The 19359-nt window shown below is 41.4% G+C and overlaps 1 protein-coding gene across 2 annotated transcripts in view; it reads left to right on the forward strand.

The window, feature by feature from the left end:
• ADIPOR2 (adiponectin receptor 2) overlaps window positions 1-19359 on the forward strand; it is an 83248-nt gene that overhangs the window by 49618 nt on the left and 14271 nt on the right. For both annotated transcript variants that reach the window (XM_006163240.3, XM_006163241.3), the window contains exon 3: window positions 14679-14798. In XM_006163240.3, the coding sequence (XP_006163302.1) occupies window positions 14679-14798 (120 nt within the window). The remainder of the gene's footprint in view (window positions 1-14678; window positions 14799-19359) is intronic.

The raw sequence follows: 19359 nt of genomic DNA on the forward strand, positions 1-19359 counted from the left end.
AGCCAGTCTGAAAACATGTGATTAAAACATGTGACCTGTACTCTAACAGGGCTATTGAGAAGCATCTACATATGAAAGCAGTATCTGCCTATTGTCAGTGGTTGTCTTCCTGTTGTTGATACTCAAACGGAAGTCACAAGCATTTATCAGATTGTCCCCCAAAAGGATCTGAGAAATTATATGGCCAGTTATTTTCACATCTTCAGTAAACTTACATCCAAAACCAACTGGCTTTGCATTCCGATTTCTCTTCCCTTGTTCTCTTTGCATTCCACTTCCTTCTTCCCCATTCCTTTTACATCCCATTTTCCCCTTCCCCCATTGTCTGCTCTTTAAAAGAATAAACCTGAGGCTGGTTCTGGTTGCAACTTCTCCATCAGAGAAGCTGTGCCCACCCAGTCCTCTCTTTTCTATACTTGTGTGTCTTTGTGTGTTTGTCATTGCGTCTATTTCTAATCCACAGCCTTCCCCACATCCCGAGCTGGTCTCGGCACTGACTGGTGTTTAGTTATATATATATGCCATATTTTCCCAGTCTGTTCATCAGTTGTTGGGCACTTAGGTTGATTCTGTGGCTTAGCTATTGTGAATAATACTGCAGTAAGCATGGATGTGCAGATGTCTCTGTGACTGAAAGATTGCCTCTCCTTTTAGTGTGTACCCAGTAGTTGGATTGATGGGTCATATGGTAATTCCACTTTTATATTTTTGAGGAAACTCCATACTGTTTTCAATAGTAGAAATTCAGTTTTCTTAGTACCATTTGTTGCAAGGCCGTCTCTTCTCCATTAGATTTTTTTGTGCCTTTTGTCAGAAGTCAGTTGGCTCTATATTGTAGAGTTTATTTCATGGCCTACATGCCTGTTTTTGTATAGTACTAAGCTGTTTGGTTATTATGACTTTGTAATATATTTTAAAGGCAGGTAGTAGGATGCCTACAACTTTTTTTTTGGGGGGGGGTATAATATTACTTCCAGGATATAGAATCTTTTTTAGTATCTCTGAGGAATGTTGGTGGATTTTTTTTTTTTTTTTTTTAGAGGTTTTTGGTTTTTGCCATAGGGCACGTGCACTTGCCAGAAAGAGAGAGACGGAGGGACAGAAAGCGAGGAATCACCCCCCAGGGAGGATGGTCACACTGCAATCCCACCTTCTCCATTCTCCTCTCAGGGTCTTGGGCATGCACGCTCATGCGCCTGGCAAGTTTAAGCCACTGGGGCTTGAACTGCAGTCGACTACATGGGAGTCCAGCGACGTAGCCATTATGCCATCTACTGGTCCCATTGATGGAATTTTAATAGGAATTGCATTGACTGTGTAGATCACTTTGGTGATATAGACATTTTAATTCTTCTAATCCATAAATACAGGATGTTTTGCATTTTTTATATATCTTTTTCAATTTATTTATTTGTTTCTTTAATTTTAATAGTTTTCATGATAGAGATCTTTTACTTCTCTGGTTAGATTTATTCTTAGACTTTATTTATTTATTTGGTAGCTATTGTAAGTGGAATTGATCTCTTCATCTCTTCCTCCATTTGTTTATTGCTAGAGTACAAAAATGCTATAGACTTGTATGTTGACTTCATACTCTGCAACTTTGTTGAATTTGTCTGTTGCCTCTAAGTTTTTAAGTGCATTCTTTAGTTTTTTCCTGTGTATGTAATCATGTATTTTGTAAATAGGGATAATTCAACTTCTTCCTTTCAAATTTTGATGCCTTTTGTTTTATTCTCTTCTCTAATTGCATTGGTCAGGACTTCAATCCTGGATTGAATGGGAGCAGAGAAAGTAAACATCCTTGTCTTGTTCCAGTTTTAAGAGGAAAAACTTATAACTTTTTCTCATTGAATATGATATTAATTGTGGGTTAGAACTATTTTATCTTGCATGACTGAAACCCTATCCATTAAGCAACAACTCATTTTCCCTTCTCCAGGCTGTCACCATTTTGCTTTCTGCTTCTATGAGTTTGAATGGTTTAGATACCTCGTATAAGTGAAATCATGCAGTGTTTGTCTTTTTTATGACTGGCTTATTTCACTTAGCATTAGTACTCAAGTTTTATCAGTGTTTGTAGCATATGACAGGATTTCCTTTTTCTTAAGGTTGAATAATATTGTATGTATATACCATGTTTTTCTTTATCCATTTACCCATAAATGGATATTTAGGTTGTTTCCACCTCTTGGCTTTTGTGAATAATGCTCCAATGAACATGAGAACACAAATATCTCTTTGAGATCCTGTTTTCAAAATTTTGGATAAATACACAGAAGCGAGATTGGTGGATCACATGGTAATGCTATTTAAAATTTTTGAGGCCCCTCCATGCTGTTTTCCATGGTGATCATATAATTATACATTCCTACCTACCATGCAAGAGCTCTCATTTTTCTCCATTTCCTGGCCAACTGTTTCTCTCCCCCTCTTGCCATCTAGCTAATAAGTGCTTGATTATAACTCACTGTGGTCTGTGGTTTTGATTGACATTTCTCTAATAACATCTAAAGATGTTGAGCATCTCTTTTTTTTTTTTTTTGGAGAGTTTTTTGCTTTAGGGCGCATGCACTCACCAGAAAGAGAGACAGAAAGCAAGAAACCACCCCCCCAGGGATGGCCACACCACACCGCGATCCCTTCTCCTCCATTTTTTTCTCGAGATTTTGGGTATACACGTATACGCGCCTGGTGTGAGTTTAAGCCACTGGGTCCGGGACTCGAATTGTGGTCGACTACATGGGAGTACGTCCAGCGACATAGCCATTATGCCATCTGCTGGTCCAAGCATCTTTTCATGTGCCTGTTGGTCTATTCAAGTTCTTTTCCTTTTGTGTTTTTTTTTTTTTTTCCTAGGTTTTTGCAATGGGGTGTATGTGCTCACCAGAAAGAGACAGAATGAGAGGGAAAGTGAGATATCACCCGCTGGGGAAGATGCCATGACACAGTCCTTTCTCCGGTCTCCTCGGGATTTTGGGCACACATGCCTGATATGATTTTCAAGCTGCCAGGTCTGGGACTCACACCATGCTTGGCTGTGTGGGAGTCCAGTGCTTTAACCACCACATCACCTACTGCCCCCTTTTTGCCATTATTTTTAAAAGAATTATTTAACTTTGTTATTATTATTATTATTATTTTTCCGTTTGATCTGAGAGAAACAGAGAAAGAGAGAAGAGGGAAAGTGAGAAAGCAAGTCACCAGGTCTGGTACTTGAACCATGGTTGGCCATTGGGAGTCCAGTGCCTTTAACCCCCATGCTACCTGTCAGCCCCCTCCCCCATTAGCTAATTTTTAAATGAAGTGTTTTTTTGTTATTGGTTTGAGTTTTAGGGTTTTTTGTTGTTGTTTATGGGTTTAGGGGTTTTTTTGCTGTTAAGTTGCAGACATACCCTATTCTATTTTGGGTTAATATCCTGTATCAGGTACATGATTTGCAATTTTTCCCCCCTATTTTATAGGTTGCCTTTTTACTTTGTTGATTGCTTGCTTTACCACACAGCGGCTTGTTTGTTTGATGTAGTATGTTTATACAGTTTTGTTTTTGTTGCCTATACTTTTGGTGTCATATTGATTAAACATTGCCAAGACCAATCTGTAAAGCTGTTCTCCTATGTTTTCTTTAGTTTTATAGTTTCAGGTCCTAGGTTTAAGTCTTTATCTTTTTTAAGTTGATTTTTGTATGCAGCCCAAGATAAGGTTTGGGATGGTTTGGGATTCTTTCTTTCTTTCTTTCTTTTTTTTTTTTTTTTTGCATGTGGGTATCCACTTTTTCCAGTGCCATTCGTTGAATCACTGTCATTTCCCTGTTGTGTAGTTAGGCACCCTTGTGAAAGATTATTTGACTCTATACATGTGATTTATTTCTGGACTCTTTTGTATTGGTCTATGCCTGATATCTGTCTCTCTTTTTTTTTTAAAATGTAGGCTCACCCTTTCTTTCTTGCTTTCTTACAACAGGAGAAAGACAGACACCCTCAGCAGTGTCTCATGCTGTGATACTCCTGCCAGGGTCATAGACACATTGTGTGCCTCTCGTTTGAACAGGTTGACCCGGGAACTAATCCATAGTCTTCCATATGGCTTCAAGCATTCCATAGCCCTGCACTAGTGCTACACCACCTCAGTTGGGCCATATTATCTTGATTATGGTAATTTGGTAATTTTTCTTTTTAGTGATAAGAGAACATATGAGAGAAAGAGGAGGAAAAGAGATAGTACTCTTACTAAGGTCTCATCACATCATTATCCCCTTTCCCTAGCCCTCCAGGTCCTCAGGATCTTTGGCACCTGTGCTCATGCCCAGTGTGTTCTCAGGCTGACCTCAATATCTGAATCCATGATAGGCCATATGACTTCTAACATACAGTCCCGTATGTTGTAGGCTGGAATTTGTTCTAGAGTCAGAATTGTGAGGGCCTCCAGCTTTGTTTGTTTTTTCCCCCAAGATTGTTTTGGCTATTCAGGGTCCTCTATGGTTCCATATAAATTATAGGATTTTTTCCCCCTATAACTGCGATTATCTTAAAGGAAGAATGTAACAAATAGAATTGGCTGAGTGTTGGCCAAGTTATTGAATACAGATCAGAAAGATCTATGGGTAGCCTTATAAAACAGGTCAATTATTTGATTTCTATGTTTGTTTTTGTCATTTATCAGTATAATAGAATAAGAGATGATCTCTGTGTTCCTTTTCAGTTATTGTAGGTTTCTGCAATTTTATTGATTTCTTGATATTAAGTAGGCTTTTCAGGGGGCCAGCAGGTGGCATAGTGGTTAAGATGCTGGACTCCACGTAATTGACCATGGTTCGAGTCCTGGACCTGGTGGCTTGAAACTCATGTCGGGCTCGTGTGTGTACGTGTCCTAAATCCTGAGAGGAGGATGGAGAAGGGATTGTGGTATGGTCATCCTCCCAATTTCTTGCTTTCCATCTGTCTGTCTCTGTCTGTCTCCTGGCGAGCACATGTGCCTTATGGCAAAAATCTCTCTCTCAAAAAAAAAAAGGCTTTTCAGGATGTACTCTTCCAAACTGTTCTGCAGTATACGTGCATCCCAATTTAAAGAACTAATGGTAATGAGGAAAGTAATTTCTCTGGCAGTTTTAAGAGGTGACTTTGTGGCTGAGTGCTTCTTAGTAAAGGCCAACTTAAAGTAGAAGAAGAGGAAAAGAGGGAATACAGGTAGGGCATTTTGGGCAACATTAGTAGCATGTACAAAGGTTATGAGTCTGAAAATAACTTGATGTGTTTGAAGAATGTGATGAGTGGGTAGAGAGAGGATGGTTAGTTTGGAAGTAAAGCAGGTTTGGACGGGAGAATTAGAGGTTTGCTTTTGGCCTCATTAAATATGAAATGCCCATGAGACATCTTAGTAGATGCGTCAAGAAGGTAGTTGGGTATAGTAAGTTTGGGATTTCAAAGGGAGGTCTGCTTTAGAGATGATCATTTAAGAGATAGCTGCATATAAATGATATTTATAACTGGTTAAATGGTTGAGGTTATTTCAAAGGATGAAAGTACAGAGAGGGAAAAGAGAAGGACACCGGGACCCAGTCTGAAGAACAGCACTTTCACAGGGCATTTTAGGGAGAGGAAGCAGGGGAGGAAGCTAAGTGAGGAGGACAAGCCAGGAAAGTATAATATCAGCAAACCAAGAGAGTGTATCTAGAAGGAGGGGAAGGAGCAGAGTTGGTTGCACCTTTAGCGCTGCTGAGAGATCAAGGATGGGAAGGATGGAAAGTGACCGCTAGTCTGTCCATGTGGTATTCCAAACTTAAGAGCTATTTTGGCCACTAGGTGGTTACAGAAGCTAGACTCGTAGTGCATCAGGTTATGAATAGCAGGTGGTAAGTATTCATGGTGTGCGAAGGTTCCTTCTCTGTTATATGAAAAGATGCTTCCAACAAGTGAGCTTTAAAAACCATGTGTGCGAGGCCAGCAGGTGGTGTAGTGGTTACAGCGCTGGACTCCTACACAGCCAACCGCAGTTTGGCTTCTGGACCGGCTGTTTGAAACTCAACACCAGGCACATGTTTATGCGTTCCCCAAACCTGAGAAGGGATGGAGGGAGGAGGGAGGGTGAAATTACCCTGGGGGTGATTTCTCACCTTGTCTCTGTCTCTCTTTCTCCCCGGCATGCTCACATGCCCTATAGCAAAAATCTCTCTAAGAAAACCCAAAAAACCAAGTGTGCTTGTTGTGTACTGAAATTATTTTTTAAAGAAACTTAATTTCCCATGCAGAATAACAACTAGAATCGCATAAAACTTTTAATTGATTGCTTATGCTTTCTTGTGAGTACATTTTACAGTCCACTGGTGGCAGATGTGTAGATATAAGTATCGATTTTTTAAAAGTGTTTTTTGACTGCAAATGGAATACATGTTACGACTTCTTAAAAATGGAGGACACCAATGCTTACTCGGTCCTTCTTATCTCCATTCGTCAGAGGGCATGTGCCCAGAGAGACAGATGCAGAGGAAAGAAAGCACCCTCATGGGGAATGGTTACACCACGACCCCTTCTCCTCCCTCTCTGCCCCCCTTTTGGGAACTTAGGGCACACATACATAAGTACCTGGCATGTTTTTCAAGATGGGACTGAACCGGTGTGGTCGACCATGTGGGATCCAGCTCTCTTAACCGCCATTCCATGGGCTGGCCCAGGCTGACTCTATTTTGTCTCTCTAGGTTTTTTGAGAATCTCTCTTGGATTTTGTAGACTTATATTTGGATTCTGTTTTATGCTTGTTTTTGTAGTATTTTAAGTATAAATATATGAATTATGAATAAAACAACTGTCTTCAGCATAGACATTGAAGATGGTAATTTTTTAGTTTAATGAATGTTGATAATATGCATGTTAATGTTAAATGGAAAAAAACAACATAAAATAATATTTTGATATAACTTATAAATTTATATACTCTGAAATTTAGAGTTACGTACTTTAATTTAGTTACTCCTATTCCTGTCAGCTTTTGCCGTGGAAACCAGCCACTCAGAAGACTCAGTGACTTACAGTAATCAAATGCACCACACGCCACACGAGGGCTGTCCACATGTAGATGCTCTCTCTAGGTTGCCAGTCTTTGCAGATCAACGTTGTTTGTCCTCATTCTGAGACATGTTCTCAGGGCAGATGGCAAAAGCCCAGGCACCAAGTCAGATCACACCGTGGCATTTCAAGTTGCTTCTCGTGTGATGTGTGGTATATTTGCTAATGTTCCCTGGGCCAAAGCAGCCATGTAGTCAAGTCCAAAGTCCAAAAAGAGTATTCTGTTTCTCTTTTGGCAAGGAATGAGTGAATAATTGAGAACTATAATGTACAGTCTGTCACAGTGTCTGAAGAAGAAAAGTGTGCCTCACCCTGAGACCTTTACACAGGTCGTGGTACTTCATTTAACTAATTCTCAGTGCTGAGTCTACTGTGAAAGGGGGAAGGTGCAGGTTCTTTATCAAGCTCCTGACTCTTTGCAAAACCTTTTAGTACATCAGTTTGTCTGAAAGAGACTAGTGATAAAACTGAATATATAACCTGTTTATATACAGAGTAAGCTGTATCTGTAATACATAGACTGTGTATACAACTGCATATATAATGGTAAAACTGTATATATTCTTATTATAACCACATACCTTCTATGTGATTATTATAAAAATAATGTGAGAATTTGTGTGAAAATTTCTTGTAGGTTTTTATTAGTTTATTATTATTATTATTTTCATTTTTTGCTCCGGGGAACATGTGCTTACCAGACAGAGACAAGAGAAAGTGAGAAATCACCCCCAGGAGGGATGGCCACACCACAGTCCCTTCTCCAGTCTCCTCTGGGGATCCTGGGCACACATTTATACCCAGTGGGATTTTCAAGCGACCAGGTCCAAGACTCAAACCATGCATTTGGCCGTGAGGGACCCAATGCCCCAACCGCCATGCCACCTGCTGACCTGGTTTTAATTAGAGTTTTTAAAAAGAATCATTTAACTTTTTATTTATCCTCATCATCATCATTATTATTTTTTAGTTTGATAAAGGCACTTGCCAGAGAGAGAGAGAGAGAGTGAGAAATCAGGCCTCCAGATCCAGGACTCTAACCATAATCAGCCATGTGGGGATGCCTTAACCCTAAGCCACCTGTTGGCCACTTAATTAGATTTGATGTTTGCTTTTCTGTTCCTGTCTTTGCTCTGAATTCTAATAGACATTGGGTTAAAAAACAAAGCAACTTAAATATTCAGAGATTTTTCCCAGATTAGCATGGAATAGTATGTGCACTTGAACTGTGTTATGATATATTGAACCCCCCAGTATGTTAGAGTTGAGGAAACTGAGAACAGAAGAAGCCCAAGTGACCTATATCCTGCTAGTAAATGTAGAAATTGAGATTCAGGGAACCAGCAGTTAGCATAATGGCTATGTCGCTGGACTCCCACATAGTTGACCGCGGTTCGCGTCCCGGACCTGGTGGCTTAAAACTCACGCTGGGCGCGTGTGCGTGCGTGCCCAAGATCCCAAGAGGAGAATGGAGGAGAAGGGATTGCGGCGTGGCCATCCCCCCTGGGGGGTGATTTCTTGTTTTCTGTCTCTGTGTCTCTCTCTGTCTGGCGAGCGCACGCACCCTGTAGCGAAAAACCTCTCCAAAAAAAAAAAAAGAAATTGAGATTCAGATCTTCCTCCCTCCCTCCCTCCCTCCCTTCCTTCCTTCCTTCCTTCCTTCCTTTTTTTCTTAGAAGATTTTGCTATAGATCGTGTGTGCTCACCAGACAGAGACAGAAAGCGAGAAATCATCTCCCAGGTGGGATGGCCACGCCACAATCCCTTCTCCTCCATTCTCCTCTCGGGGTCTTGGGCATGCACACACACACGTACCCGGCGTGAACTTTAAGCCGCCAAGTCCGGGACTAGAACCGCAGTCGACTACATGGGAGTCCAGCAGCATAGCCATTATGCTAACTGCTGGTCCTGAGATTAAGATTTTTATGACAATTGATTTTTTTCTTTAATTTTTCAACATATCCAGTGGTTTACAATTTGGGAGCAATTTTGACCTCCAGAAGACATTTTAGGTTGTCACGAGTAGAGAGACTGTGCTCCTAGGATCTAGTGGCTGGGGTTGGGGGTCTGGGGTCCTAGAGTGCACAGCCGCTTTCACCACAGAGAATTCCCTAGCAAATGGTATCAGTGGTGCTGAGGTGGTGGGCTCTGTTCACAAGTCATGTAATGCCCTTCGCAGTAATTCTAATAATGTCGTCAGTTTATGTGTGGCACTTTCATAGACATTGTCTGATTCGCTTCTCAAAGTGTGCTTTGGAATAGGAAGAACAGATCTGATCTCTTTTTGAAAGTAGATGACAGTAGGAATTAGGAAGATCAGAGTAATTTGCCCAAGATTAAATAGCTGAGAGCACGTGCTAAGTCTTCTGACTGCTCCTTCTGATGAACAAAGCTGCCTTCATGAGAATTGGCACCAGATCGACTTCATGTTTCTGCATTCCAAACCCTGCCCTTGAGTGTTTGTGTTGAGCCCAGAGGTTAAATTTAACAGTTAGGCTTGTTTTTGGACAGAGTTGTTACACACCTATGTTTTCTGTTAGGCCATAGTGATTTTGCTTTTCAGATGTGTTCTTTTTAATAGTCTTCTGTTTACTTTGAAGTAAATAAAACTAATATACTGCAGTCGTTTATATTTCTAAGAGTCTTGAATCAACTTTGAGTGTGTTTTCCCTTTTTTAAAGATGTAGAACTTAACTAGATTACTTAGACTTCTTTTAAAAAATATGAAAGCCCTAGGGACCAGCAGTTGGCATAATAGCTATGTTGACGAACTCCCATGTAGCTGACAGCGGTTTGAGTCCTGGACCCAGATGGCTCAAACTCACGCCAGGCGCGTGTGCATGTGTGCTCAAGATCCCGAGAGAAGAATGGAGGAGAAGGGATTGCAGCATGGCCATCCCCCCGGGGGATGATTTCTCACTTTCTGTCTCTCTGTCTGTCTCTATCTTTCTGGCGAGCACACTCACCCTATAGCAAAAACCTCTTAAAAAAAAAATATGAGAGCCCTTAGGTTGTATCAAATGTTAGCCATGCATAAGGATAAAAGCATAATCCAAAAAAGCAACATAGATGTCTTTTTTTTTTAATTTAAAACAAGTGAAATTCTTCATGTATAAAGTAAGGTTTAGAATAATTATGTGCATCACAGAGTGTTTATCTGTTTGTACATTTACTTCCAGCCTTCTTTAAATACAGAAACCTATCAGAAGTGTTCATCTGATCACATATGGCCCTTTAAAGAAAATAAATTAGAGACATCGCTGGATTCCCACATAGTTGACAATGGTTTGAGTCCCAGGCGTGGTGGCTTAAAACTCACTCTGGGCGCTTGTACATGTGTGCCCAAGATCCTAAGAGGAGAATAGAGGAGAAGGGATTGTGGCGTGGCCATCCCCCCAGGGGTGGTTTCTTGTTTTCTGTCTCTCTGTCTCTCCAGCGAGTGCATGTGCCTTCTATAGCAAAAACCTCGCTCTCAAAAAAGAAAGAAAATAAATTCATATGCCAGGATTTTATTCCAGACATACAAAATCAGAATGTATGGTTTTCAGATATCTGTATTTTAAAAAAGCTTTATGAGGGATGAGACCAGCAATTAGTTTAATGGCTATGTCGCTGGACTCTCACGTAGTCGACTGCGGTTTGCATCCTGGACCCGCGTGTGCGTGCGTGCCCAAGATCCCGAGAGGAGAACAGAGGAGAAGGGATTGCGGCGTGCCCGTCCTCTCTGGGGGGTGATTTCCCACTTTCTGCCTCTCTGTCTGTCTCTGTCTATTTGGTGAGCACACGCGCGCGCCCTATAGCAAAAACCTCTCGGAAAAAAAAAAAAAAAGCTTTCTGAGGGACTAAGCTGCTCACCACCAGTTTAAAAACCAGTGCTGAGGGACCAGCAGTTGGCGTAATGGCTAGGGCGCTGGACTCCCTTGTAGTCAACCGCGGTTTGCGTCCTGGACCCAGTGGCTTAAACTCATGCCGGGTGTGTGGGCATGTGCACCCAAGACCCCGAGAGGAGAATGGAAGAGAAGGGATTGCTGCGTGGCCATCCCCCTGGGGGGTGATTTCCCACTTTCTGCCTCTCTGTCTGTCTCTGTCTATTTGGTGAGCACACGCGCGCGCCCTATAGCAAAAACCTCTCCCCCCCCCAAAAAAAAAAGAAAGAAAAAGAAAAAGAGAAAACAGTACTGAAAGCAGTACTTCTATTTTATTTAAAGTGGTTAATGTTGGAGCCGGCAGGTGGTATGGTGAAGGTACTGAGCACCCAGACGGTTGGCCATGTTTGCATCCTGGACCTTGGGGCTTGCTTTCTCGCTCGCTCTCTCTCTCTCTCATAAGTGTATATCTATATAATGGCAAGTTAAAAAATAATAAGGGACTAGAAGATGGCGTAATTAATAGTTACGTCTCTGGACACCCACGTAGTTGACTGCGGTTTGAGTCCTGGACCCGGTGGCTTAAAATTCACACTGGGCACATGTGTGTGCATGTCCAAAAATCCCGAGAAGAGAATGGAGGAGAAAGGATTGCAGCATGGCCATCCCCGTCAGGGGTGATTTCTTGCTTTCTGTCTCTCTGTCTCTGGCAAGCACACATACCCTATAGGAAAAATATCTCTAAAAAAATTTTTTTAAATAAGTAAAATTAAATCTTAAAAAAAATTAAAATGGTTTATGTGTTAAGAACTCAGGAACATGCTTTGTAGAGAGAAATCTTACATTCTTTGAGGAATAGTAGGGTAATAAAATTAATTTGTTGAACGAATGTGATGAAAACATCATATTTACTCACAGTTGAGTCTTCTAGGAAGTTTTATTTTTTCTGTGAGTGAGAAACAGACACACCCCCAACAGGGTCTTGGTATCCCCATCCAGCCCTGCATCGTGGGCTTGTGTGTGCCTGGTGTATTCTGGGTGGCCTCTGGGCCCAAACCCTAACCTTACCATGTGGGGCATCTTCATAGGGTGTCCACATTTCACCGCATTGCCATCATACAGCACCTATTTCGTAAGCTTTTAGACAAAAACATGAAAGAGATATTTCAAACCAGCTTGCCCTGAGGTTCAATTTTATGGCTTTTTCCAACATCTCTTTAAGTTTTCAAGGTATTATGTCAAATAAAGAGATCAGCCTTTATGGCTGTCCTACTTTTCTCTGCTCCAGAGTCATCTTCATAAATTGGGAGATTAAAAACTTTTACACATTCAATTAGAAATTACTCTGTCATATTGGCTTGCTTTTTGGGACCAGCAGTTGGTATGATGGCTATGTCACTGCACTCCCATGGTTTGAGTCCCAGACCCAGTGGCTTAAACTCATGCTGGGTGCATGTGTGTGCATGCGTGCCCAAGATCCTAAGAGGAGAATGGAGGAGAAGGGATTGTGGTGTGCCATCCCCCCTGGGGGGTGATTTCTCACTTTCTGTCTGTGTGGTGAGCACATGTGACCTATAGCAGAAACCTCTCAAAAAAAGGACAACTGGCTTGCTTTAGTAACCAAACTCAAGAATGCCACTATATATTGGGGCCAGCAGTTAGCATAATGGCTATGTTCCTGGACTCCCATGTAGTCGACTGCGGTTTGTGTCCCGGACCCGATGGCTTGAACTTACGCTGGGCATATGTGCGTGCGTGCCCAAGATCTGAGGGGAGAATGGAGGAGAAGGGATTATGGCGTGGCCATTCCCCCTGGGGGGTGATTTCTCACTTTCTATCTCTCTGTCTCTGTCTTTCTGGCAAGCGCACGAGCCCTATAGCATAAACCTCTCAAAAAAAATTAAAGAGAAAAGAATGCCACTGTATATTAATTACAGGAAGCTAATTTTTAAATAGACTCCCGTGTATCCATCACTTAATTTTGGTTTTGTAGGGAAGTCTACTTAGGAAATTTAGTGAAGATTTAGAGACTTGCTATGTGAGAATTAAAACACACGCAAACACACATACACACTTTGTTAGAGGGTGTGTTCACTTACTGGAGACAGAGAAAGAGAAAGTGAGAAAGCATACCTTCCCTCCCCCACGGGAGGATGGTCATGCTGCAATCCCTTCTCCTCCGTTCCTCCTTTCAGGATCTTGGGCATGCATGCTTACATGCCTAGCCTGTCAAACGCTGGGTCTGGGACTTGAACTGCATAGTTGGTCATGTGAGATCTATCCACCTTAACCACCTTGCCACTCGCTGTCCCAATTTGCACAATCTTAAAGCTCTTTTCCATCAAACTTTGATAGAAGTAACTAGTGAATACAAACAATATATATATTTCTAGGCAAGTCGGAATGAATGATTGCTTAGAATGATACTGGAATTATTCTGTTGGAAGATACTAGCTACATGTTCATCAGTGCTTATTCTTCAGCCATCACTTTTTTTGTTAGGCTTCTTAATTTCCACTAACCCCTGTGTTTATATTTGTTAGCTATATGAACTTGTTAATGCCTTTACCTCACAGTGTTAATTTTTAAATTTAAGGCTGGTTTCAACCTGTCAGCTTTTCAAAAAGACTAGTGCAGTAACCTGATTGAACCAAGCCAAGTCCATTACATACTGCAGGAAGGGGGAATACTGCCTAATGAGTTTGAATGGTGTTCTAGAAAGAAGGCATGGCTGGGTAGCTTTAGGATTTTAGGGTATAAGTTCAAGCTTGGTTTAGAAGTATAAATCTTCATTTTAGTGATTTATCCCTTTCTAGATTGTTAATTCTTGCTCTTTTCCACAGACAGGTTAATGATCTTGAGAATGTGGAAGGACAATGGATTTTGGATTTTTGAGTTTTTCCCTCTATTAGCTTTAACCTTGAAAACCTCATTTAGCCTCTTTGCTCAGTATTCTTTTTTTCAAGGAAATTTATAATTTAGCTTCATTTATTTATTTATTTTAATTTGACCAGAGAGGAACAGAAGGAGGGGGAGAGAGAGAGAGAGAGTGAGACACACACACACACACACACACACACACAAAGCAAGCCACTGGGTCTGGGACTCAATCCACGGTCGTCCATGTGGGAGTCTGGTGCCCGTAATCGCCATGCCACCTCCTGGCCCGCTCAGTATTTTTAATATGTTAAATGGGAGAAGAATCCTTATCCTGTAAGATGCCTGTCTGGGTTAGATGACCTATACAAAGCCCTTTCCTCTTGCTTGGAATATCTTAAAAATTTAGTAAATGTTTTTGTCTCATTTCCTTTTGTTGTTATTGTTGTTGTTTGTTTGTCCTTAGAGCACCTCCACATTGTATTTACAGTTTATTTTGTGTATCAGGTAGAATTCTTGGAGATACTCCCCTCAGTAACTTTTCAAGTCTATATAATAATATTATGTGGTCTGTGAAAATAATCTTTGAAATGAAAAGCAAACCAGTAAAGCTACTCCTGGATTTTGCAACTGAAATAAACACAGAGATGCTATTGTGGTAGACTATTTATCTGTCAGAGAAAAATTAGGTAACTGTTGCTCATTTAATACTGGTGTTTCTATAACAAATTGACCTTACCGTATTGTTGATATAATCTGAGCCCTTCTTTTGACTTTAAGAGAATTTAATTGTAATTCTGCGAGGAAAAGTGTGTTTATTCTGTAATGTGGTTCCCATACTCTGTCTTTGACTACTTCTGTGATTCCCTTGCAGAGCTCTGAAGAGCAGGAGAGCAATGATGAAGCTCCTCAGGAAGACGAGGGATTTATGGGCATGTCCCCTCTCTTACAAGCACATCATGCGATGGAGAGAATGGAAGAGTTTGTTTGTAAGGTAAGATGGCAGTTTCCTGTCATTGCCATACTATGGATTTAACCCTTGCACATAGAGACCCTTAAGAGAGGGTGGTAGTGCCTTAGTCTTTGGTTTGCTTTGGGGAAAATCTATGGCAAAGTAGGGACATAGGTAGTCTCTCGCATTTAAACTGGTTCATTTGTCTGCCTGCAGCAGCCTTGATAAAGTACTAATAAAACTGGAATCTTCAGTTGGGAAACAAACCTTTCTTGATACAGGTTCACAGAGTAAATGTCTTGTTGATAGTTTAAAGAAGACAGAATGAAACAAAATTGAAAGTGGCTTGGAGATACTAAAATAGCATCCTTAAGTTCCTTAAATCAGTTCTGCGGTTTGACTGTATTGGGCAAATGTGCTGTTTTTATCTAGGGCTATAGTAGGTAATCAGATTTTTTCCGAGGTACACATTTCCCAGTTTTCATGAACATCTAATGTTTTCAGTTCAGACGGTATATTTAAAAATTTCTGGGGAAATCTTGATTATTTAGAGATTTTTGTGACATTTAGCTTTTCATGAGTTTTATGGAACCAAAACTTTTTATACACTTAGTCTTATATCTGAAACCTAAATTAGGTTTTCCCACATCTACCAAATGCTGGTGATAATTGGGGCCATTGACTTAGATCACGGATGAGAAGAGAACTTTCTGATCCTGAATATTGACACCTCTTCTAGGACTTTGGGCTATGTGGGAGTTGTTGGGTGAGTGTTAACATTTATGGGTGTACACAGAGTCCAGGAATTTTTTTTAGGATCTTATTTATTATCATCATTATTTTTTAAAGTTTGCTATAGGGTATGTGCACTCACCAGAGAGAGAAAATGAGAAAGCAAGGCGCCAGATCCAGAACTTGAACTGTGGTCTGCCACGTGAGAGTTGAGTGTCTTATCCACCATGCCACCTGCGGGCCTCCAAGTCCAGGAAATTATTGATGCCGAAAACAATAGCTCCATTTTACTGATTGCTGTCTTGGGAGAATTAGACCAAAAGATGTATTTTGTTGTTCAGAAAACAAATTTGGTATGAAGAAAGATCTCAAAGTTGCATATTTAATATCTGGGCCATTAGGATTTTTTGCCTTTTTTTGTTTTTTTTTTTGTAAGAGAGAGATTTTTGCCATAGGGTGTGTGCGCTCGCTGGAGAGACAGAGACTGAAAGTGAGAAATCACTCCCCTAGGGAGATGGCCATTCTGCAATCCTTTCTTCTCCAGTCTCCTCTTGGGACTTTGAGCATGCTTGCATATGCACCTGGTGTGAGTTTTAAGCTGTTGAGTACATGGGAGTCCAGTGATATAACCGTTAGGCCATCTACTGGTCCTGGCAGATTTATTATTATGTAATGGGATATTATAGCTAACTTGACTGCCCTTTTGTCCTTCCTTTCTGAACTGAGAGCAAAGAATAAGGCAAATAAAACTTTTAATTTAATAGCTAATAGGAGAATAGAGTGGGTATTTATTTGCTACAAACTGATTTTTTAAAAGGGGGGCAGGCTAATGGTGTGGTTACATTGTTGGACTCCCATAGTAAACCACAGTTAGAGTCTTGAACCTGGTGACTTAAAACACGCCGGGTGCATGTGCATGAGTGCCTAAAATTCCAAGAGGAGACTGGAGGAGAAGGGATTAAGACATGGCCATCCCCCTTGGTTCTGATTTCTCACTTTCTGTCTCTCTGACTCTCTCTGTCTCTTTGAGTACACTCACTCTATGGCAAAAATCTCTCTTAAAAAAAAGGAGGGGATCAACAGATGGAATAATGGTTATATTGTTGGACTCTCACATGACTAGACCCAACAGCTTGAAACTCATGCTGAGTGTGTGTGCATGCATGCATGTCCCAAATCCCAAGACAGTGGAGGAGAAGGCATTGTGGCATGGCCATGCCCCCAGGGAATGATTTCCTGCTTTCTGTTTTTTTCTCTAGCGAGCACACAGACCCTATAGCACACAGACCCTATAGTGAAAATCTCTCTTAAGGAAAACAAACAAACAAACAAACAAACAGATAATGTGAGATTTATCCTACCCTAACTGGTTTTTTTTTTTTTTTTTTGGGGGGGGTTTTTTCTTTAGGTGGTGGTCGCGCCGCAATCCCTTCTCCTCCATTCTCCTCTTGGTATCTTGGGCATGCACACACACGCGCCCGGCGTGAGATTTAAGCCACCGGGTCCGCGACGCGAACCACGGTTGCGGTCAACTATATGGGAGTCCAGCGACAGCCATTACGTTAACTGCTGGTCCCTATCCTAACCTAACTTTGAAAAGCAACCACAACAAAAAAATGAAGAAGGAACAAAAATTGTTATTGTATTCTTACAGAAATAGGGAAAATAATTTAGTCTTTAGGGCTTCCAAGTTTGACCTTTTTTCCCCAGACTTCCATTTACCAGCATAGCCAGGCCTGTGTATGAATAGGGTTTGTTGTGGGTAGTTTCTAAGAAAAGTCTTTTTGTGAATGTGTACATTTTATGGTCTGATAGAAATCCAGTGGGCCATTGCTAGGATGGTTGATCTAGGCACTGTCTTTATCAGGCTTATAAATAAAGTGTCTTTGGCTAGGCCAGGATCCTATTCTTTTTTCCTAGAAGGTAAAAGAGGATCCCTGTTTGTGTTGGCATATGACTCCAGGTAGAAAACGGGGGCGTGGGGCTGTGTCGTTAGTTGCAGTCTGACTAGGAAAGTGCACCTCGGCTCTGGATTTAATCAACCCACGCGGATGTTCAGAAGCAGTGGGCAAAGATCACTCTGACATTATATGTGTGTATGGCGAGTAAGACACTGAGCACACACTTTCTGGCTATAAAAAGGGAGCATTTGACTGTTTTTTGTCTTCGTGTGATTGCGTAATAGCACTTTATTTATTTAGAGCATAATAGCACTTGTAATATGGCCACAGTGGAGCTGTTTGTACATTGTGAACTGCCTTGAAGATGTGAGGATGTATTTCTACCTCCGTCTCCCTTTTAGAAAAACACATTCTCCCAACGTGAGAGTAGAGTTAGCAGTATTGTATATTGGTATCTTCTCTTTTCTCTCCATAAAGTCCTATGGACGCTCTCATACCGCTACTATTCACAAGTAATACTATTAGCAACAGGCTTGAAACAGCTAGATTAGTCTTATGGCATTATTTTGTTTTAGTGTATGTTAGGAACATGAATGGCCATATTAGCACCAATAACTCTAGGCCCTAAGTTTTGAGCTGGAAGGTTGTGGGGAGGCAGGGAAGGGTCTGATAGAGTGTTTGCTAAGAAGGCCACATCTGTTCTTAAATGGTTAGTCCTTTCTTTGGAGGTAGAGGTGGTGTTCCACAGATTGGTCCTTACAAATGTCATCATTAAGGAGTAAGCAGAGAACAGGAAACAGGCTGTGGAATCAAGGGCACAGGGCATCCTAGCTGGCTAACAGGTGGGGTCTTGCATAGCAGAGAAGGAGCACCTTGGCTTCTTGGCTAAGCTCCTTGGCTTCTTTGGCTAAGCTCTGTTGTTTGTCTCAAGAACCTGGGGACAGGGGGTGATCATTGTCTGAAGGTGAACTCTGCCCCTTTGTAGTCTGGATTCTTGGTCTGTGGGTAAAAAAGGAAGGACTGCAGGGCCACGTTAACTGGAGGGCGGACCGTGTGCCTAGCATTTTTCCATACGTCTTTCTGGCTACAGAGTTAGTTAGCTTAGGAGTAAGGGATCTTTGTGGTGCATGTTCCCTAGGCTAAGTGACATTAAAGCAGTGTGCAGAGGCTGGCAGTCTTTCTAAGGAGGGGATGCCATAACCTGGATCTCCTGTCCTCTAGAGTCTGGTGGGGAGGAACAGCAGGAGCAGGGAAAAGGGAACATAGGTAAGGGCTAGAAGAGCAGCCACCGTGCAGCTCCTTTGTGCTTCTGCAGGAGGAAGAGTGTGTATTAGTCACTGACTCACAAACAGGTCGCCTTGCCTGTGGTCAGGCTCAGATAGCACCTTTGAGGTAGATGCTGGGAATTGCTGACTTGTTTATGAAATGCTTTGTATTATTTTATGTGGTTGTTATTATTTCCTTAGGAAGTAATTGAAGCATTATTCTCATTTTTTTTAAGTGAAGCGATGAGACTGAGGCTTGCTTATTTTATAATTAATCAAAGCTCATACAACTAGTTAATGTCACAGAGGTCCAAGATTCTGACTCTTGTGCCCTTTCTTTTCTGCCTCTTCATATCTGCTGTGGTAGGAAGAGAAAAGAGAGTACGAAAAAGGGAGAGGTTCACCATACGCCACAACAGTGTGGCTCGCTATATAGTCTTTTTCTGCCACAGGAATATTAAATATAAGAACAATCATATAAATTCTGTCATGAGGATGAAGAGAGTTTTACATGGGTGGAACTTTAGATCCCTAACCCCTCTTTTAGCCAGAATGAAAGAAAGCTTGAAACTGCTTTTTTAGGGCATGGCCTATAAATTTGTTTACCCTTTCCTATTCCTAAGGAAAGCGCGCGCACGCGCGCACACACACACACACACACACACACACACACACACACACACACACACACACACACACACACAC

Source organism: Tupaia chinensis, unplaced genomic scaffold (assembly GCF_000334495.1).
Source record: "Tupaia chinensis unplaced genomic scaffold, TupChi_1.0 Scaffold141530_1, whole genome shotgun sequence".
In the NCBI taxonomy this organism is placed as follows: domain Eukaryota; kingdom Metazoa; phylum Chordata; class Mammalia; order Scandentia; family Tupaiidae; genus Tupaia; species Tupaia belangeri.